At 44.4% G+C, this 22,111-nt stretch overlaps 1 protein-coding gene across 6 annotated transcripts in view; it reads left to right on the top strand.

The window, feature by feature from the left end:
- The window catches only part of EP400 (E1A binding protein p400), a 158,675-nt gene that overhangs the window by 66,549 nt on the left and 70,015 nt on the right, over positions 1 to 22,111 (top strand). For all 6 annotated transcript variants that reach the window (XM_068243443.1, XM_068243444.1, XM_068243442.1 and 3 more), the window contains exons 23-27: positions 11,125 to 11,286; positions 11,428 to 11,595; positions 11,742 to 11,833; positions 20,299 to 20,585; positions 20,710 to 20,912. In XM_068243443.1, the coding sequence (XP_068099544.1) occupies positions 11,125 to 11,286; positions 11,428 to 11,595; positions 11,742 to 11,833; positions 20,299 to 20,585; positions 20,710 to 20,912 (912 nt within the window). The remainder of the gene's footprint in view (positions 1 to 11,124; positions 11,287 to 11,427; positions 11,596 to 11,741; positions 11,834 to 20,298; positions 20,586 to 20,709; positions 20,913 to 22,111) is intronic.

Genomic DNA, 22,111 nt, shown 5'->3' with positions numbered 1-22,111 from the left:
TAGTCAGTGTTTGCTCATTGTAAAATCTTTCCTCTCCCCGATTTACATTCTGACATTTATTACATGGTGACATTTTTACTGTGGGCAGGTTATCTAGCTGCTGTTAGCTGTTTTGGCTGTTAGAGACAGCTGTAAACAGCTAATTCCTATCTGTGAACCTTGTTACATTGTAACAAACTGCCAAAAGTACAGCGGTTCTCAGAGCGTCTTGTGGGAGGGGTTTCAGCACAAAATCAGTCATACAGCGCCCCCTGATGGTCTGTTTGTGAAAAGCATTATATTTCTCATGTAAAAGGGGGTATCAGCTACTGATTGGGATAAAGTTCAATTCTAGGTTGGAGTTTCTCTTTAACAGCATAGGATCAGAGATCTTCCCAGCCTTATAAATGTCACCCTCCATCACAACTATTCTATACAAATTGAACAAGCAATAGAAGGGGCACATACACTGAAAGGCATTCTTTCAGTTCCCTGGAAGAGGACCACTATCGCGAAAAATTGTAAAATACATGTAAACACATACAAATAAGTACGGTTCTGCCAGAGTAAAATGAGCCATAAATTACTTTTCTCGGTACTTACGTATTATACCGTCCAGCACATTTGGGAACCTCCTGTTAAAAATATATTTACTTCTCTTGCAAGATTGAACCATCTTTAGGAAGCTGAACGTCTTGGCTTTCATTTACACCAGGTTGCAAGTCGGTATGACACACGGTTTCCGAATTAGTGGGTTTTGAAGGAGAGCTATCCACTGCATTTGGCTGTCGCTGTTACCATTAAAAGCCTTCTGTCTCTTTAGTGGCCGGTATCTTTAAAGGAGTTATCAGGGATTTTGAAGCAAAATAAGTGCTACTTACCGGGGGCTTCCTCCAGCCCCATGCTCCCAGCATGTCCCTCGCCGCAGCTCTGCCCTCAGCCATTCGCCGCCTCTGCCTCCCGGTCCCTGGGGATAACGTCAGACCGACCTGGAGGTCGGCCTGTACTGCGCCTGCTCGAGCGGCACTGTCAATCACCACCATGTGGACCGGAGCGCAGTGACGTCATTGCCGGGGACCGGGAGGCAGAGGCAGCGAACGGCTGAGGGCAGAGCTGCAGCGAGGGACATGCTGGGGAGCTTGGGGCTGATCAAAGCCCCGGGTAAGTAGCACTTATTTTGCTTCAAAATCCCTGATAACGCCTTTAATGCCTAGTGCCAGTCAGGTTAATAATTGGTGAACTCCGGCTTCTGTTTATCATCCCCCGTCTTGTCCTCAGACTTGTTGACTCCAGCTCCAACTGTACCCCCTCCCCCCCGTTGTATTCTGCGCTCTGCTCTGTTCTGCGTAGGGTTGCCGTGCAGAAAGCTGTTCTGTTTCTCCAAGTATATTACCTGCCCGGCCCCTGGAAACAGATCTTATCACTCCACTCCACAGTTTCTGAGTTGGTGCTGCCGTGGTCACTGTGATTCGTTTTTGCAGGCAAGAAGGGGCCAGCCTCCAGCCGCCCAATATAGAGATCGGAGGTTTCTAATAGTAACAGGGACAGCCAAGTGTAGGGGGAACCCCTCCTTCAGCACCAACTTATTCAGAAACTGTGTGTCATACTGACTTGGGACCTGGTACATATGAAAGCCAAGACGTTCAGCTTTCTAAAGATGGTTCAACCTTGCAAGAAAAGTAAATATATTTCTAACAGGAGGCTCCCAAATGTGCTGGACAGTATAATACGTAAGTACCCTTTCCTCCTATGTTGCTGTCAATTCCAGTAGGTAGTAGAAATCTGACAGAACTGACAGGCTTTAGACTAGTCCATCTGTGCCTGGGGGGGGGGGGAGGCGTTAGTATTTACGGTACTTCATTTTTTACAAAAGGAATCACTGGAATGGATCTTTCCTTTGCATTTCTATGCCAAGTATGGTCACCACTTTTTAGTGAAAGGGACCCTGTAATGAGAAGGTGATCGAAGCTCTATATTTATTTATTTTAAAATAATGTCGATTGTGTAGCTATCCTGTTTATCATTTGCCTCCAATACTTTAAGCCACTGACCCAAAAAGAAAATATACATCAGGTGCTCTGCTGTAAGTCTGATCACACTGACTGCTTGTACATGTCAGACAATACTGAAACCAAAGACAGTCAGACAACTGGCATTGTTTTAAAATAGCTATATATGGCAGCCTTTGTCTGCTTTTCAATGCGGAGCAACTGTTAAATCTTGCATTGTCTGGCACATTCTCCTGCAGTATTTCCTTGAACAGATTTTGCACGTACGTTCACACACATGTACATGTAATACTCTTGCATCTCATTTGTGTGCGCTAGGCCTGTGATTACAGATATTATGTACACAGTAGGCTTTACAAATATGTGTACTTGTCAAGGAGAGTATGTGTGGCGAGTGCACTACTCTACGCTGCAATAGTAACACTCAGGGGAGGACTGGGACCTTTTGGCCTGGGGGGAAAACACAACCTAGAGGCCCTTTCACGGCAGTCCCAGCCCCAATCCATATCTTTCTTGAGCCCAAATGTATATAGTGCTCATACACTAATTGATTTTCCACAGCAGATTTGATCACTGTGATCACATCTGCTGGAGACTGATGCTCCATCATTGCAGCCGCTCAATCATATTTTAAATCGATTTCCAGTGAAATCAGTTATAGATCGGTCCCCAGAGCCAATTATGGGTCCTCCAAATCCCCCCCCCCCCCCCCCCCTCCAATATTTTTTTCCCTACTATTCCACCCCTGCAGAATGCTGGCAGCAGAGCGCACTCACCTGTCTGGCCAGCATGCTCCCTCCTGTGTGCTCTCGTCTTTTTCTCCAGTGTCTGTTCTCAGTGACTCCAGGGAAAGTGCGTATCGTATATGCCACCAGGTCATAGAAAACTGGCACTGGGGAGATTACAGCAGGGAGACTGATGAGTGTGCGCTTCACTGCCAGTACTCTGCAGGAGCCCTGGGGGAGTAATATTAATTACGGGAGACCTGGGGGGCCTGTCAGCCAAGTTTGGGACTACAGTGGGAACAAAGGGGTCAGTGGCCGCAGTCCTATTGATTTTTAATAGATTTTATGCTGTTTTCAGTGAGTGACAGTATATGATCCCTCTCTGATTAGAGAGCAGTGTATGCCACCAGGAATGGGCTCACGAGTAATCACGAGTGCTTACTTGTGATTCAAATGAGCCTTAATTGGCACAGCTGAGCGGCTGGATTACAAAGGGTTATTTACCTGTAATTCCACCGTCTGCCCTGAGTTCCAAACAGCTTGCACGCATCCTATTGGTCGCGTTGCAACCCTCACCACGGCGCATTTCCTCCCTCAAGCCGGAAGTGCGCTGTGGTGAGGTTTGCAATGCAACAAATAGGACACGTGCAAGCTTTTTGGAACGCAGGGCGGACAGCGGAATTACGGGTAAATAACTCCTAGTAATCCAGCCGCTTAGCTGCGCCAATTAAGGCTCATTTGAATCATGAATAAGCACTCGTGATTACTCATGAGCCCATGCCTGTATGCCACCTTTTAGTCAGTGAAACAAATATTTATATTAAACTTATGTCCTGCTTACTTTTCAAAAGCTGCAGTGTCAGCAGTAAGACTGTGCTGTTACTTACTGGTGATGAGCCAGGTCAGATCCAGATCACCTGTGCTGGGGGAGGGGTGCCTGGAAGTGTGCAGTGATTCCCCTGGCTGTCATCCTGTCCAGCACTGAGTGACAATATTGTGCAGCCTCCAGTGTAGATGATTTCCCTGTCTGTCGCTTCCATTCTGCATATGTCTCTGCACTTCTATCAATGCTGGGCTGATCCTCTCAAAGCAATGAACAACATCCTCTGTGCTGCTGGTCTGCCCTCAGCTGCTCCTCAGGCCACAGGATGCTTCTTCAGCAGAGAACTCAGCCCAGCATTTAATTCTTCCCTCTTCTTCTCAGTCCTCAGTGTTACTGCCTCGCAGCCATCAGATGACTGCTGAGGCGGCTGCTGATTGGCTGTTGTGCTCTGAGGATAATGGGGAGGTGGAGCTCCATGAGACGAACAGGAGTTCCGAGGTGATAGTTCTGTCTTTCATTCTGTGCCCCTAAAATGCATTTCTGTGGCACAACAACATATGATTCAGCTCGGTTAATCAAGGGGATCCTGTGCTGCAACACAGCCTTATCCCTTATGTCCTCCACTGAACTGAGCGACAGCCAGAGTGCCCAGGTTGGTTCACTGCGGGAGGCGGGGCTTAACAGTATATCGAGCGGCTATGGAGAACTGACTTGGCTGGCAGCTGTGATGACTAATGCTGCCCCACTGGCCCTCCTTGTGTGAGCAGGCACCGGCCCGGGGGGCAAACGCCCCCCATCCCCCCAGGCCAGTCCGCCTATGGTAACACTGTATCACATTCTTACTGGTGGTGCAACATCCAGAGTATTGTTCAAAAGTCCATCAATCAACCATTAGAAAAAAAAGCGGGCTCCAGGAGCAGCTCACCATAGCGTATAAAACATCACTTTTAATGCTCTTCAATAAAAAATTCCATGCAGCTTTAAAAATATACAAAATGCAGACAATGTTATACGTATTCGGTCTCGAGAAAGCCCTGATTTGGGGCCGTCAACTCTTCTCCGCACCTTTATGTGTCTTCATGTGCCTGATAAGTATAACATTGTCTGCATTTTGTATATTTTTATGCCGTTTTGTATATTTTTAAAGCTGCATGGAATTTTTTATTGAAGAGCATTAAAAGTGATGTTTTATACGCTATGGTGAGCTGCTCCTGGAGCCCCCTTTTTTTCTAATGGTTGATTGATATACAAATATGTGTACTCTGCTCATGCAGTTATCTATGGATATGCATATAGGATGAAAAGTAGTAGAGTAGAAAAACATTCCAACCGAAATGGGAATGGGAAGAGAAACAAAACAGAAGGGGAGGCAGGAGCCTTATAGTGCAGAAGGCTAGAAGTATTCCAGAAAGTACAGATCCAGTTGCCCAACTCACCAGTTTTTGCTCAGAGTATTTGGGTAATATGAAGGGATAATGGGCCTGCTCCATTGCACACTAATGAATTCTTAGTGGTAACATTTTCCATACTGTCACTCTCTTGGAAAAGAGTGTTAGAAGAGTACAGACCTGGCTAGAGTAAGTGGTTAGAATACTGATTGGATAAGAGGTGCTCAGTAAGGATAAAACCATTAAAATATATGTGGGGTACTTACCCCAGGAGGACAGTGCTTCTCTGGACACAGGCAGAAATGTAAGACTAGTGTGACATTATGTTGCATGGGGCCTTCCCACTTCCTCAAGTTGTCAACAGCCTGTATCTTATATCAGTCTATCTCAGATCTCCAGAGCTCAAGCTTATTTCTGGACAGGACATAGACAGTTAGGTAAGCAAGGAGCCCCAGTGTAACAGGTCATTGTACATTATATCTATGTCAGTATACCTATTCCTGCCTGATTTAGAAGAAGCCCTTTCTAAAGCCTTGTACACAGGCCTGACTTAAGTCAGCTCAGGCAGCCGATAATGACCACCTCAGCCGACAATAATGCGTATGTACAGCATCTAGCAACCTGCAAGCAGTTCACTGGGCAGATCTGCTCAACTCCAGCAATGCGATGCCCTTTCAATCCCATTGTTTGCCTCACTCTCCCGCCTGCCAGGTGCCCTCATGCTCGTGCCACTCGCCCAAGGGACTCGGGTCTTGACAGGCCACATCAGTTGGAAATGTGTATACGGCTTTAGGTAGAACCTTGCATACATAGTTTTATTTTTTCTTATCTCTCCTGTTCAGAGGTTTGAGTGTTCTGAGAGGACAGTTAATTGCATTGTACATGGGAACCGTTGCACATTGTCATGTACAGCCTCTAGGGGGCTCTGCACACCTCTGTTGGTATTCATTTCAGGTGCAGCCTGAGAAGGAGCGCTGCCAATTTCTACCAGTTCCCACATTAAGTCATGTATTTTGTAAAAATTGTGAATATTTTTTTATGTAGGTAAATGGGTCCCCTGAGGCCCAAGGGTCAAGTCTATTCAGTTCTCTCTGCTTTATTCAGTGTATGACTATATTGGGGGGAAAACCGAGCTTGGAAAATGCAACAACTCATTTATCCAGAGTGGAATAAAATAGATGTTATTAATTATTAAAAAAAAAATGAAAACCTCCATACTATGACATACAGTATTGACAGAATGTACAGTACATAAATATTCTATTCTTTCACTGGATAATAACACGTCACACTGACAGCTACATATGGTCTGTGCTGTCAAATAGTAATTGTAAAAAAGCCAGTTTAACTTACCTGGGGTTTCTGCCAGGGGGTAGCAGTCCCGCGCCCACGCTGTCACTGAGCGATCCTCTGGTCCCTCTCAGTGCCCTTCTTTCTGTTCGGGCAACTCATTGAGTCGATGGCGGAGTGACGGCGTGGGCACAGGATGTCTAGAGAGATCTGGTAGAAGCCCCGGGTAAGTTAAACCGCCTTTTTTGTATTTACTTTAGGTTCCCTTTAAGGTCCATGTACACATTGGCCTTCATTTATCAAGGTTGGAGAGCAGTGAAGAGACTATGTCATTCTCCAACCCTGGACTAAGTTCTTTTGACAGTTGTCTGTTTTGCGGCAACCATCAAATCCTCACCTGTGCCATGTCAGATCATAGAAAGGATTGCTAAAAGTTGATAGTTCAGTTGCAATAGAGGACTGCAGCTTTAAAGAGACTCTGTAACAAAATTTGGAGCCTTATTTCTTCTATCCTATAAGTTCCTATACCTGTTCTAATGTGCTCTCGCATACTGCAGCCTTTTCTAGTTGCACTGTCTCTGTAATAAATCTTATCTTCTTTCCTCTGTCGGCCCTGTCGGGCTCAGGCTGGAATGTGTGGAATGTGCAGCACTGCTTGTGATAGGCAGAAGCTTTACACACCCTCTCCAAGTTCTCCTCTCAGCCTATCAGAGTAACCAAGCAGCTCAGGGTGACCCAAACTACTAGGAGTGTATAGGGGGATGAAAGGAACCAAAAAGCCCTCCTACTAAAAAAGCAAAGCTTGGTGAAATTGCCTTCTTAAAACAGAAGGAAATTTGCAATAATTCAGTTATAAATGAACATTTGTGGTTACCCACAATGCACACCTACTAAATATGCAAATTATCCCTTTCCGCCCTTCTTAAGCCAAGCAAGCATCTAGAACCGCTGGTTTATAGCAAGCCTATAGCTTTAAGTTTACACAGCCATATCAAACCCACATGTAGACAGCCTGTTTCGGACTTTTGGTCCTCATCAGTACATGGCAGGGATTGATAAGGCTGTATGAAATAGGGCTTGGTCGAGTACAACAGAGTAACCAAGCAGCTCAGGGCAGTGGCGTACCTAGGGCATTTGGCACCCGGTGCTGGGTATTAAAAGACACCCCCCCCCCCTGCGGCGTGCTTCGCAGCAAAAAAAATGGGCGTGGTCATGACCAGATGAGGGCGGAGCTAACTGTGTTTTAAAGTATTAGCTAGTACAGTTTCCCCCAGCATAGCTGCCCCCAGTGGAGCTAGTACAGTTTCCCCCAGTATAGCTGCTCCCAGTGGAGCTAGTACAGTTTCCCCCAGTATAGCTGCCCCCAGTGGAGCTAGTATAGTTGCCCCCAGTATAGCTAGTTTAGTTGCCCCCAGTATAGCTAGTTTAGTTGCCCCCAGTATAGCTAGTTTATTTGCCCCCAGTGTAGCTAGTATATTTGCCCCCAGTATAGCTAGTATAGCTGCCCCCAGTATAGCTAGTATACCTGCCCCCAGTATAGCTAGTATACCTGCCCCCAGTATAGCTAGTATAGCTGCCCCCAGTATAGCTAGTTTAGTTGCCCCCAGTATAGCTAGTTTAGTTGCCTCCAGTATAGCTGCCCCCAGTACAGCTAGTATAGCTGCCCCCAGTATAGCTAGTATAGCTGCCCCGAGTATAGCTAGTATAGCTGCCCCCAGTATAGCTAGTATAGTTGCCCCCAGTATAGCTAGTTTAGTTGTCCCCAGTATAGCTAGTTTAGTTGCCCCCAGTATAGCTAGTTTAGTTGCCCCCAGTGTAGCTAGTATATTTGCCCCCAGTGTAGCTAGTATATTTGCCCCAGTATAGCTAGTATAGCTGCCCCCAGTATAGCTAGTATACCTGCCCCCAGTATAGCTAGTATACCTGCCCCCAGTATAGCTAGTATAGCTGCCCCCAGTATAGCTAGTATAGCTGCCCCCAGTATAGCTAGTTTAGTTGCCCCCAGTATAGCTAGTTTAGTTGCCCCCAGTATAGCTGCCCCCAGTATAGCTAGTATAGCTGCCCCGAGTATAGCTAGTATAGCTGCCCCCAATATAGCTAGTATAGTTGCCCCCAGTATAGCTGCCCCCAGTATAGCTAGTATAGCTGCCCCCAGTATAGCTAGTATAGCTGCCCCCAGTATAGCTGCCCCCAGTGTAGCTAGTATAGCTGCCCCCCAGTATAGCTAGTATAGCTGCCCCCCAGTATAGCTGCCCCCAGTATAGCTAGTTTAGTTGCCCCCAGTATAGCCAGTACAGTTGCCCCCAGAATAGCTAGTATAATTGCCCCCAGAATAGCTAGTATAATTGCCCCCAGAATAGCTAGTATAATTGCCCCCAGAATAGCTAGTATAATTGCCCCCAGTATAGTTGCCCCCAGTATAGCTAGTTTAGTTGCCCCCAGTGTGAGGAAAGCCTGGAAGGAGGGGTGGCGGGGAGGGGGGCCGGACCCCCCACCTCCCTCACCTGGGTCCCCTCCTTCTGGCGCTTCCCCCTCCTAATTAGCAGCAGCGGGCAGGAGCGGCGAAGAAGACTCACTCACCTGCTCCTGGCGATACCGGCGGCGCATAGCGTCATCCTCACGCGACGCTGGTCTCCGACTTCTCTGTTGCTCACTGTGCTTCCGCCAATCAGGAAGCACAGTGAGCGGTGGAGAAGGCGGAGACCAGCGTCACGGAACGATGACGCTATTTGCCATCGCCTGGAACGCAGGAAGGAGGTGAGTAAGTCCTCTTGCCCGCTGCTGCCCGCTGCTACTAATTAGGAGGGGGAAGCGCCAGAAGGAGGGGACCCAGGTGAGGGAGGTGGGGGGTCCGGCCCCCCTCCCCGCCGCTTTCCCCGCCACACCTCTTTTCCGTGCTGCTTCCCCCTCCTGTCCTGCACAGGCCTCTGTGGGAGGCCTTGATGACACCCCCTGGGGCGCCCGACACCCGGTGCGGGGCGCCCCCTGCCGCCCTATGGTAGGGACGCTACTGGCTCAGGGTGACCCAAACCTATCACACTCTGGTTAGCAGCCATGTCTTTTGTTTGTAAACACTGCCTAAAACTAGCAATTACAAGCCAGGATTGCAGCAGGGAGTGGCAGAAACAGCACAGAAGGGCCCAGGAGAACATAATGAATGGAATGGTATGATTTTTATTGTAAGAATTTTAGAGTACAGATTCTCTTTAATGAGGGCTTTTTGCAATAAACCCAGGACGAGCTGGATATATTTTGAAAACAGTTGCATTGCAGCTGATAACACTTGCAGAACTCCTTTTTTAGTAACCTTTCAGCAATGCTAGCTGTTACCTTATATGACCCAGGTAAGGACTGCAAACTTAACAATGCTAATAAGTATTGACAGTATGTAGTCTAGATTTGCCATTGCTCTCCAACCTTATTAAATGGGAGGGGGAGGGGGGGGGGGGTTGAGTCAGAATAGCCATTTGTAAGAAATATGCATTTCTGAAAACGTTGTTAGGCTGAACTCACAGAAATATTTTAGACAGAGTTAAAGGACAACTGAAGTGAGAGGGATATGGAGGCTGCAGTATTTGTTTCCTTTTAAAAGGACCCTGAGCAGATGCCGTGGGTATGCACATAGGCATATTCACGGCTATTTGATTAAGAGGAGACACTTCCCGACCCCTTATGCAAGCGCTCCTGAGGGAGGAGGAGGAAGCCTGTGCATGCGCAGAGAGGACGTGCAGGCCTCCTATTCTGGGGTCACAGTGTGACTTTATGTCAGAATCGCCAATCCCAGGTAATGCATAGTGGCCAGCCCAGGAGCAGGAGAGCTTACCTAAGGGGCCTGTAAGTGTCTCCTCTTAACCAAATAGCCGTGGGTATGCTTATATGCATAATCACGACATCTGCTCAGGCTTTAAGCAGTACCAGTTGCCTAGCATCCCACTGATCTTTCATGCATCAGTAATCCAGTCAAACTGACGCCAATTGGCGTTAGGCGGTCCTGGGGCCAGTCTTAGAGTAGTTAATAACCCCAGAAACAAGCATGCAAATAATCTTATCAGATCTGACAATAATGTCATAAACCCCTGATCTGCTGCATGCTTGTTCAGGGTCTATGGCTAAATGTATTACAGGCAGAGGATCACCAGGATGCCGAGCAATTGGTATTATTTAAAAGTTAATAAATATGACAGCCTCCATATCCCTCTCAATTCAGTTGTCCTTTAAATGCAGCCATTTTCACACTCTTGAAGTGGATCTGAACTCAGAACTTCCACTCTGCTCTATAAGATACGCAACAGCATAATAAACTTTAAAGAAAAACAATTCTTTGTTACAGCTGATACAAATCCTGCAAAAAATCTGCAGTGTGTTTACTTTCTGCTTTCATTGAAGTAGACATATTTGTTAACATCCTGTGTTTACCAATTAGCTCTCAGGCAGCTGAAACCGCTGAGGGATAAAATTACTTGTACTTAGTCCCAGATGAGATGAGACAGGCTTATCTCTCTAAATACACACAGGGTGCATTTCTATATGTTTTCCTTCTGTCCTGTGCAAGAGGTCAGGTCCACTTTAATGTGCAGGTCGTGCCAAAGTGGTTACTGGGGGATAGTAGCCTCTCTTAGCCAGTGCAGTAGTTACACCACTGTACCCAGTACACATGTATGTGGTTTATGGCAATGACTACTTTCTGGATGTTGCACATCATGGTATCTGGCCTGGCTTTAACCAGATACGTGTGGATGGGGCGAGCAGTTTTCAATACACTAATGTACAGTAACAACTGTCCTGTAGCTGGTGAAAGGTCCACTGTTTCCCACCTCAGACTCTCCGTGTGACAGCCTTCGTTCCATGCAAAACTAAATTGCTGCCATGTTCTAGAAAGAATATTGTTGCATTTCTTTTGTGGTTTGCAGGTGGTGATGTAGTAAAAATTGCCCAGCTTGCTGCCTCTGCAGCACAAGGAAGAATAGCGCAGCCTAAGACCCCAGTCACTCTGCAGTTCCAAGGAAATACATTCACCCTGTCTCAGAGCCAGCTACGGCAGCTCACAGCTGGACAACCTCTGCAGCTGCAAGGTAACTGAGGAGTGAATGGCATGATGGAAAAATGAGTGGTCCTCTCATCCACAATGGCAAAAATGTACTGTGCATGACCATAGCTGTTCAGCTATGCTATTAGATAAGGGTTTCACAATCTCTTGGTTTGATGTTTGACAGGCAGCGTTCTTCAGATTGTTTCGGCACCTGGGCAGCAGTATATACGGCCTCCAGGCCCTGTAGTGATGCAGACTGTAGCACAGGGAAACTCCATTCAAAATTCCATCAACGCATTAGGAAATCAGCATCCTCCCAGCATACCCGGTCCTGGAGGTAACTCTCAGTCAGGTAGGAACCTTTCCTTCCATTTCTGATCAAATATAAACCTCTGGAGTTGTGCTTGTATAAGTAGTAGTGTGTAATAGCACCAACAATTGTAATAAAAACTGAAAATTAAGGCACCTATTACTGGCTAACTGAATGTTTTGTTGCAGGAATCCAAGGAAGAGCTATAATGCCTTACCCTACCAGTGGTGACATGTTATCATCTCTCAAGAATCCACAGTGTTCTGTGACCCCAACACAGGTATTTTATAGTTGGGGCAATCCCTAGTTTGATATCCATTACATTATTAACATCTGAGACAGACTTGCAGTGTGCAAGGCAGAAAACTCTTCCTGGTGCAAGGGCTGGCATGGAAGAGTTTTTTCTTTACTGCGGTATTGTTCTGTAGGGATATTTATCAAAGCGGCACTACAGCGAAAAGACTGTAACATTTGAAATATGTGCAAACATATACAAATAAGTACATTTTTTCCAGAGTAAAATGAGCCATAAATTACTTTTCTCCGATGTTGTTGTCACTTGCAGTAGGTTGTAGAAATCTGACAGAAGTGACAGGTTTTGGACTAGTCCATCTCTTTATAGGGGATTCTCAGGGATATATTTGTTTTCAAAAGCTCTTATGGTGTGTACACACTTGAAAGATAAATGAAAGATATCAGACCAATTTTACCCCTTCTATGTAGTATGAGAGCATACTCTACACAGTCTATTCTATGCAGCTGCACTCCCCATCAGATAAAAATCTTTGCAAGATGCTGCACACACAGATGCTGTACACATTCAAAAGATCCGTATCTGCAAAAGATCTGTTCCTGCAAAAGATCCGTCCCTGCAAAATGCATTCATAGCCTATGAGATCTGCAGATCATCATACACACCTTGTTTAACAGACTTCATCTGCATATCTGACATTCATCTGCAGATCTGAAAATCCATCCTGGTGGATCTGATCTGCAGATGATCTGCAGATGAATGTTAAACAAGGTGTGTATGAGGATCTGCAGATATCATAGACTATGAATGCTTTTTGCAGGAATGGATCTTTTGCAGATACTGATCTTTTGAATGTGTACAGCATCTTTGTGCACATCATCTTGCAAAGATTTTTATCTGATGGAGAGTTCAGCTCCATAGAATAGACTGTGTAGAGTATGAAAGGGGGTAAAATTGGTCTGCTATCTTTCATTTATCTTTCAAGTGTGTATGTAGCATAAGTGAATGGCAGTTGCTCTGTCCAACTGCCCAAAAACTGTGTAGGGAGCGGGGAAGCTGGCCAGCATCATTGTTTAAATCCTTTTTAGGGAATATCTTTATAAAGAATAAAAGCCTTGCTGAGAATCCCCTATGAAGAGATGGACTAGTCCAAAACCCGTCACTTCTGTCAGATTTCTACTGCCTACTGTAAGTGACAGCAACATAGGAGAAAAGTAATTTATGGCTCATTTTACTCTGGAAGAGACGTACTTCTTATTTGTATATGTTTGCACATATTTTACATTTTACAGTTTTTCGCTGTAGTGCCCCTTTAAAGTGGAGCTGAACTCTTGCGCAGGACAGAAGGAAAACAGAGAGAAATGCACCCTGTATGTACTTAGAGTTTAACTAATTAGAGAGTTTAACCTGTATGTGTTTAGAGAGCCTATCTAAAGGTGGCCATACACTGGTCGATTTGCCATTAGATCGACCAACTGACAGATCCCTATCTGATCGAATCTGATCAGAGAGGGATCGTATGGCTGCCTTTACTGCAAACAGATTGTGAATCGATTTCAGCCTGAAACAGATCACAATCTGTTGAGCTGCTCCTGCCGCCTGTCCCCCCCCCCCCCCCCCCCCCGTATACATTACCTGAAGCTGGCTCCGGGTCCTCTTCTCCACGCTGCACCGCATCTCGCACCGCATCCCAGCGTACACTGTGTCACTCCGTGACCAGGAAGTTCAAATAAAGCGCCCTCTATTTGAACTTCCTGGTCATTGGAGTGACACAGGAAGTTAATGTACACTGGGATGGAAGCACGGACAGAGCGGTGCAGCGCGGAGAAGATGCCCGGGAGCCAGCGTCAGGTAATGTATACCTGTATCGGATCGGCCGCCGCTAGCGAAGTGCTCCCTACCCGTGGGCGATCAACGGTAATTTCCCGCACGGCGCGATCGACGGACTGATCCGATTTCGGGAGGAAATCGGATCGGCGGGTGCGTTTAGCGCGAACGATTGGCAGCAGATTCGATCCCAGTGATCGAATCTGCTGTCGAACGGCAGCAAATCGGGCCAGTGTATGGCCAGCTTAATTCCCCTTCATTTCTTTCACTAAGGTTTTATTGCAAGAGTAAGCAAAAATAATACAAACAGTATATGCATAAGAAAATTGCATGAGAAAATGGCAGTTTGACATAAGAGCTACGTCATCTTGCATACATTATGAGTTTAGAAAACCCCGATGGGAGCAATAAAAGTATACAAACATATTTTGAATATTCTAAGTAATAAATTTAGAAATCTATAACTTCCTAGTCCATTGAACCACACATTTCTAGAAGAAGTAGAGTAAATGTATAGAGATACTTAATTACCATTCCCTCCAGCTCCAGGACCATTATAGGGAGTTGAGAAAATAGTGGAAAGCAACCAGTTTTGCCAGGCCAGCTGATATTTAGGGATTGAATCTAAAGATAAGTGAAGAATATAATCCATAGTGCGTATAGTTTCCACCCTCTTTAAGATTTGTTCAGTGGATATTCCTGGTTGTTTCCAGTTCCTGGCTATCCCGTATAGAGTAGAGCAGATAACAGTATGGTAAATTCGCTTCCAGGCTTTCGGGATACTCTTGTTGGGTGCTAATAATAATACGTGCTGAGGTTCTAATATGATAGTGACAGATGAAAGATTACTCAGATCCCTAACAAACCAATCCCAGACATGCTTCACAACCGGACATGACCAAAATATATGTTTAAAAGTACCTTCTTCTGAGCATCCTCTGAAACAGAGGGGAGAGGCAGAAGGGAATATTTTGTGGATTTTAGAAGGGGTTCTGTACCAACGAGTAACCAGTTTTGTGATAGTATCTCTAATCATAGGGGTTTTAGTGGCGCTCGCCATATTAAGGCCTATCCTAAGCCAATCTCCTGTATCTAATGTGATTTGCAACTCTGCCTCCCAATCAGTCATAAATTTTGCTTTCTGGTCATACATTAATTCTAGCATATGTGAATAGATTTGTGAAATATGTCCTTTGCCTTCTATATGGGTTAGAAAGAGATTTTCATAAAATGTGCAATTGAGCCTCCCATAAGGGCCTGTATTCTTTTGAAAAAAACTCTTAATTTGGATGTATCTGAAATATTCCTCATCCGGAATATTTTTATTAAATTTAAATAGAGAGAAGGATGTAAATTTATCAGCTATCCAAAATCGGTTGGACGTGGTTAGTGAGTTAGAGATCCACCAATGAAATGAAGACTGGTCTAAAAAGGCGGGGGGGGAAATCCGGGTGACCTATGAAGAATAGTCTGGGAGGTCTTTCTGAGCAAAGCTTCATCTTAAATCTATATATATACCAAAGTGAGATGTTGTCCAAAACAATTAAGTTAAGAGGTTTTAAAAATTTAGGAGGATGGCCAGATAGCGAGGGGATTGATGTAAGATTATAAGGGAGAACCGAGTCCCTCTCAAACTGAACCCAAGGGATGTGGGATTCTGAATCAAACCAGGGGAGCATCTGTGTGAATCTTGCCGCTAAAGAATATAACCAAATATTAGGTTGTGCCACCCCTCCTTTAACCACTCTTCTATATAAGTATATGTTCTTAAATCGAGCAGGTTTATTGTCCCAGACAAATTTATTCATCATTTTCTGAAACTTATTAATGAGAGTTCGTCCTGGACTAATAGGAATTGCCCTAAGATAGTATAGAATTCTTGGTAATATAACCATTTTAATAGCATTCACTTTTCCTAGCCAGGATATTTGATATTGTGACCAGTCCTTCAATGTAGATGATATTGTGCGAAGTAACGGTTCAAAGTTAGTACTGATAAGAGTGTTAAAGTGTGGGGGTACCTTTATTCCCAAGTATGTAATATACGAATTAACCCATTTAAAATCAAAATTGGCCTTATATAACTTAACCACCGCCTGAGGAAGCTTAATTGGTAAGGCCTGCGACTTGGATACATTGACAGTTAGGCCCGAGAGTTTACCAAAAAGTTCCAAAAGCTGAAGTAATATGGGCATGGAGGTGATAGGTTGTGATAAGAACAATAATGCATCATCAGCATATAAACTAAGTTTATATTCTTTATCAGCTTTAACATAGCCTTTTATATCAGGATTGGTTTGAATAGCCAGTGATAGGGGTTCCATAGCTATTGAAAATAAAAGTGGGGAAAGGGGGCAACCTTGCCTGGTTCCTCTGCTAATTTGAATGGGTTTAGATAAAAGGCCAGGTAATCCTAATCTAGCTTGAGGCAAGTCATATAAGGCCAAGATCGCTTCCATAAAGGCTCCATGAATTCCCATTCTACCAGTCACTTTATGTAGATAAGGCCATAGGACCGAATCAAAGGCCTTGTGGAGATCAAGGCCTAATAATAGCAATCTTTGATCATTCAATTGGGCGTCTTGAAGAATATTGCAAACTAGCCTGGTGTTATCGGCAGTTTGTCGTTGGGGTATAAACCCAGATTGGGATGGAGAGATTAAATCTGCAATCACCTGAGAAAGACGACCGGCCAGGATCTTGGAAAAGAGCTTCATATCATTGTTAATAAGTGAGATGGGCCTGTAATTTTGTGGTAATGTGTGATCTAGGTTTGGTTTCGGAATAAGAGAAACAAAAGTATTTGTTAGCTCGCTGGGGAATTTGGTGCCTGACAATGCATCATTAAAAAGCTGTTTTAGTTGTGGGATTAGAATTTGCTCGAATTTCTTAAAATAAAGGCCTGTGAAGCCATCTGGGCCTGGGGCTTTCGAGTTTTTGAGAGAGGAGATTGCATTGCTAATTTCTCTAGAGGTGATGGGTGAATTCAAAGTCTCCAATTTGTCTGCTGTCAAGGAGGGAATAGGTAGAGAGTCTAGCCAGTCGTCTATCTCAGGTAAGGAGGGACTAAAAGGGGCAGCAAAGAGGCGAGAATAATAGTCCTCGAAAATTTGCAGTACCTTATGGGGAATAGATTCTAAGATCCCATGTTTGTTTTGAAGCTTATACAGATGGGGGGTTCTTTGAAATTGGGAAAGCTTTCTAGCAAACATGGTGCTAGGAGCATTGCCGTATAGTAAAAATTTTGCCTTTGCAAATTTCAAGGATTTCTCAACTGATTCTGATAAAATTTGATCTAGGGTTTGTCTTTTTTCCCTAATGCTAATGAGCGTTAGCCTGTCCAAAGAGGAACTATGTTGCTTGTATAAAGTTTCAAGTTCAGAAGTAAGTTTCAAAATTAGCGCTAATCTTTCCCTCTTCCTCTTGGCCCCCATCTGTATAAGCTTTCCTCGTATCACAGTTTTATGTGCTGCCCACAAAGTTCCATTAGAGACTTCCCCATTGTTGTTTAAAATGAAATATTCTTCTAGCGATTGTTGCACCTCACTGAGAATAGCAGGATCTTGCAACAGCAAATCATTCAGTCTCCAGTTGTCAAAGGAGAGGGGAGTACCCATTGATCCCAAATTTCCACTAATTATCTGATGATCAGACCAGACACAAGCGTGGATCCCTGATGCTTGTGCATTGGACATCAAGATGGGGGACAGGAGTAAATAATCTAGTCTGGCATAAGAATTTTGCGGGTTTGAATAATACGTATAACTCCTGTCTCCCATGTTGAAAGCTCGCCAAAGATCTGTTAATTGGAAATTTTTAATCAACTTCTGAAGTGTTTTAGGGAAAGTTCTGCTGCTATCAGAGGGGGTGCTTCTATCAGTTAGTGGATTGCTAACACAGTTGAAGTCTCCCCCTATAATAAGATGATTAGATAGATATTTTTCAAGATGCTGAAATAGTTCTTTAAAAAACAAAGCCTGTTGTGTGTGTGGGGCATAGACATTACAAACGGTAACTTCCTTTCCTGCCAGGGTACCTTGCAAAATCAAATACCTGCTCTCGGGATCTTTGTATGATTTTTTGAGATCAAAGGGTATCCCATTGCGAAATAATATAGCTACCCCTCTGGTTTTGTTCGAGAAAACCGTGTAATAATTTTTACTAAACGATTTATCCATAACCTTGGGTGTATTGGAGGAGAAATGCGTCTCCTGAAGCAACAGAATGTCCGCCTTCATTAGCTTATACTGCTTAAAAGCTTTACGCCTTTTGTTAGGGGAATTAAATCCCTGTACGTTATGACTCAAGATGTTAAAAGACATAATGAGTGGGTGAATACTGCTTCAATAGGGCTACCAAAGATAAAGGGATATGTAGAGAAAGTTGTTCAGGAGGCGCAGATCTCACATATGTGAATTCGAAGGGCTGGGTATTGGTCCAGGAGCATGGGGGGTGGAAGTAGGCAATAGTATAGAGAGCAACACTACATTGTGGTTCAATCAAACCGTACACTAAAGCTAGCACTATTAAGTAACTATAGCAATATAAAATACTTAAACATAATGAAACCATTATAACGGGTAAATTCAGTACAATAGACTTTCAGACAGATGTCCGACCGATATCGGAAAGCCAGATGTCTGAATACCGCAGCCCCAAGATACGTCTAGAGGCTGGGGGGGGAGTACAGTGCACTTAGCCCAGCTCGGAAACAGCCGCAACATATTTAAGCTTTGAAAACACTCAGGATGCAAGGGAAGGGTGATATATATAGCTAACAGTAAGGAAATTGCTCAATACAGCATTAAAACAGCGGCAGAAGGTTATAAAACTTGCAGGTATTGATCCCTTATTCTTTCCGAAGTTCAGGAATGTTCCGGAGATTGCGAAAGGGAGTCAGCTCGTGAAGATCGAGATCCTTTTTGCGACCAGATTGGTGAAAGTGAACGCCTCTGGGATTGTTGAGGTGTAGAGGTTGCTTTACGCAGTCCAAGTTTAATCAGAATTTTTTCCCCCTCTCGTGGTGTTGTGGCCAGGTGGGTAACCCCATTATGCAGCACTATTAGTTTGAAGGGAAAACCCCAACGATAGCGGATTTGAGCTTTGATCAGTTCAGCAGTAATGTATTTCATCTTCCGACGTCTCTCCAACGTAACGGGGGAAATATCTTGAAATAATTGGATTACATGTTCCTCATATTTCAATTCAGAGATGATACGTGAACTTTTCAATATTTGTTCCTTGATGAGGAAGTCTTTAAGGCATAATATAACATCCCGGGGTGGCTGATCAGGAGCAGGAGGAGCTCTAAGGGCTCTATGTATTCTATCACAGAGGAAGGCCTCAATGGCAGCCTCGGGCAAAATTTGGTGGAATATCTTGGTAACATGATCAGACAGGTCAGTGTAAGATTCGGGCAAACCTCTTATCCGCAGATTGTTTCGTCTATTCCGATTGTCTAGGTCCTCAGTTTGTGTTTGAACAGCTTGAACTGTATCACATAAGGAATCGTGCTCAGAACGCAGTTCTTTGTGAGCTTTTAGTAAATCGTCGTATTTAGTTTCTAACCTGTCTGTTCTGCTGCCTAAGGAGGCTATTTCTTGAGTTAGTGAGGCCTCCACTCGTCTGAGTTCGGATTGAAATTTCCCAGCCAACTTGTTATACATTGCTTCTAAGCTTTCTTCCAGATCTCGTTTGGTGAGATTCTTACCTCTTTCAGGCTTTGCCTGTGTCCAGTCCTGCCCGGCTTCTGAGTCCTGTGATAGAGCGGGGGAGCCGCGGCCATCTTGTGACATGGTGGAGGTTGCACGCGGTCTCAACAGGTAGTCAGAAACGGAGGTTTGCCGCTTCGCCGGTCCTGGATTCCGCTTCCCAGGCATGCACCAGTGTGTCCTTTAGGGGTTGCTTGATGTCAGGGCCAAAATCGCTGCTTAGAAATCCCCAAAAGTTGCGGTGAAAGAGCAGTGGAGCTCGGAGCTACATCGGCTTGCTTCCGTCTCCTGGTGCGCCGCGCATGCGCCCCAATTCCCCTTCATTTCTGTATAATCACAAGATGTAATCTGATCTCTTCCCTGGGTCACATGACTGCCTATGGCAGATAAGCCCATTTGAAAGCACTGGATGTTGACAATATGTCTGCTTCCATGTATCAGGAAGTAGAAACAGTGCAGATTTATTGCAGGATTTGTATCAGCTGTAACAATGAATGTTTTTTTTGTTTAAAGGTTATTATGCTGTTGTGTATCTTTTAGAGCAGAGAGGACTTCTGAGTTTAGGTCCGCTTTAACCTGGCTGTCCTGCTTAAAGTGGACCTTAACTGAGAATCTCCTCTCTGCTCTAAAATATTAGCCACAATATGATAACCTTTATGTAAAAAAAAAATCCTCATAGCAATTCGTTGGAATCCTAAAAAAACACTGAGGCTTAACCCTTTCAGTGCTTACTATATGGAGAGCTGCCTTGGCAAAGCTCTCCTGCAGTCCATTCACATTTGCAAATAAGAACTAATTAGACACATTGATCTTCCTAAACAAACATAGAACACAGAGAATTGAATTTCTTCAGCAACTACAGTATATGTGGAATAATGACTTTTTATTGTGCGATGTGCAAAAAAACGTAATTTGGGTTTTAAAGTTTTCTAAAATGCTTTCTTTTTTTTACAGGATTTAGTGGAAGAGAAGCAGAGGATGGTAAAAGAGCGCCTGGAGCGTCTCTTCTCCTGTAATGAACGGCGCTGTGGGCAGGCACCAGTGTATGGCGCTGATCTGCTATGTCTTTGTTCTGTGCGCTCTTCTGGCGTTCAGCCTCTGGTGGAGCAGTCGCAGTGGAGGTGGGTGGGTTCGGTAAACTCTCTGATCTCTTGCTGTGGCAGAGATTTCACAGACCCACTGAGGCACCTTTTATCATCCTACAAGCAACAGAAAGAGATGCTGGAACCCATAGCAAAAAGGTAAACATTGCGAATATTTACCAGACCCTAACTTAGCTTTTAACTTTTTCTGTTGTGTTTCACTGTAACCTAAGTTAGCAGTATTGTTTATTTTAGTATATAATTCATTATCCACTTTTTTTAGCACCTTATCCGTGGTCCCGCCTGCTGTTGCTCCATCTCCACAAATGAAAGTGCTGCATCCTCCCCCACAGTATACTCACAGCATGGACAACCTGAAACACTCTCTGAAAGAGCAAGCTGCACTTTATACTCAGGACCTGCGTGAGAAAACCATTCCTCATTGTGTGCAATCTCCGGACCCGAGACTTATTCAGTGTGATTCAGGTACATCACTACTGTTTCTACTGACTATTGTACTTTAAGTAGGTACTGTAGTGAAAATGAAATAATGAATGAAATTGCTTATTTTTTTACAGTATACATTTCTCGATTTCTTTAGCCAGTGTTTACCCATTGGAAAATCTGCCCTCACTCTGATTTTATCTAACTTTACCTAACATTATCGCTGGTGATGACATCTTTAGTCCTGGCAGGTGATCTGTATGTACAGAATGCTCGTTACGAAGGGCCTATTTCCATTACACGCAGATTGGATGCAGAATGGATGCGGAAAAACTGACTCCAATGAATGCCTATGTGAAAATCTGCCTCAGAAAAATTGCGTTTAGTGGAAACAGGCCCATAGGCATTCATTGGAGTCTGTTTTTCTGCATCCAATCTGCGTGTAGTGGAAACAGGCCCTTATGCTGGGCATACACGGCGTCGAGGGAAACTTATCTATCGAGCCTGATGGCTCGATTGATAATATCCAACGTGTCCGATCACCGCGGGGATCGATTCCGCGCTCGATCCCCGCGGGAATCGAACCTGGCGCACGCGTGGAACGAGCGGGGACGATTGGGGACGCAGCGGGAGTCGATCCGGCGGCTAATCAAGCCACCGGATCGACTCTTGTATGCCCAGCATTAGAGTTCTATGCACAGAGAGAGATATTACTTGCTTGGCAGTTGGAAAAAGATGTTTTTTCCCCACAATGCAACGAGGTTCACAGACAGCAAACTGTCAGGACCATGGTCATTACATCACACTGTGAGAGGGGTTTCACCACAATATCAGCCATATAGACACCCCTGATGATCTATTGGACAAAAGGTAAAGATTTCTCATGGGAAAGGGGGTATCAGCTACTGATTGGAATGAAGTTCAATCCTGGGTTAAAGTTTCTCTTTAATAATGTCACCATTAAGCAATGCTTTTACTGTAATGGATTTGTAATGTTATGATACGGGAAGTCCACCTTTATGAAAGTCTTCTTTCATGCACAGTGAGTGATTTCACAAGACTGGTCATTCTTTCCGTCACCACTTGCATAGAATTTTTCCTCTTCTTTGTATAATACTCCATTGTTGCTGCAGTGTATTAACCTTTTGGGATTATGATTGGCCCTGGCGGTAATGAATCTACATTAAGGAATGGTTGTAAAAGAAACCAACAACATAAAATGTAATCCTAATCAGAAATAA

The sequence above is a fragment of the Hyperolius riggenbachi genome, chromosome 1 (genome assembly GCF_040937935.1).
Source record: "Hyperolius riggenbachi isolate aHypRig1 chromosome 1, aHypRig1.pri, whole genome shotgun sequence".
In the NCBI taxonomy this organism is placed as follows: domain Eukaryota; kingdom Metazoa; phylum Chordata; class Amphibia; order Anura; family Hyperoliidae; genus Hyperolius; species Hyperolius riggenbachi.
Note: the sequence above shows the minus strand (reverse complement) of the source record. Positions and strands in the feature narration are given on the sequence as shown.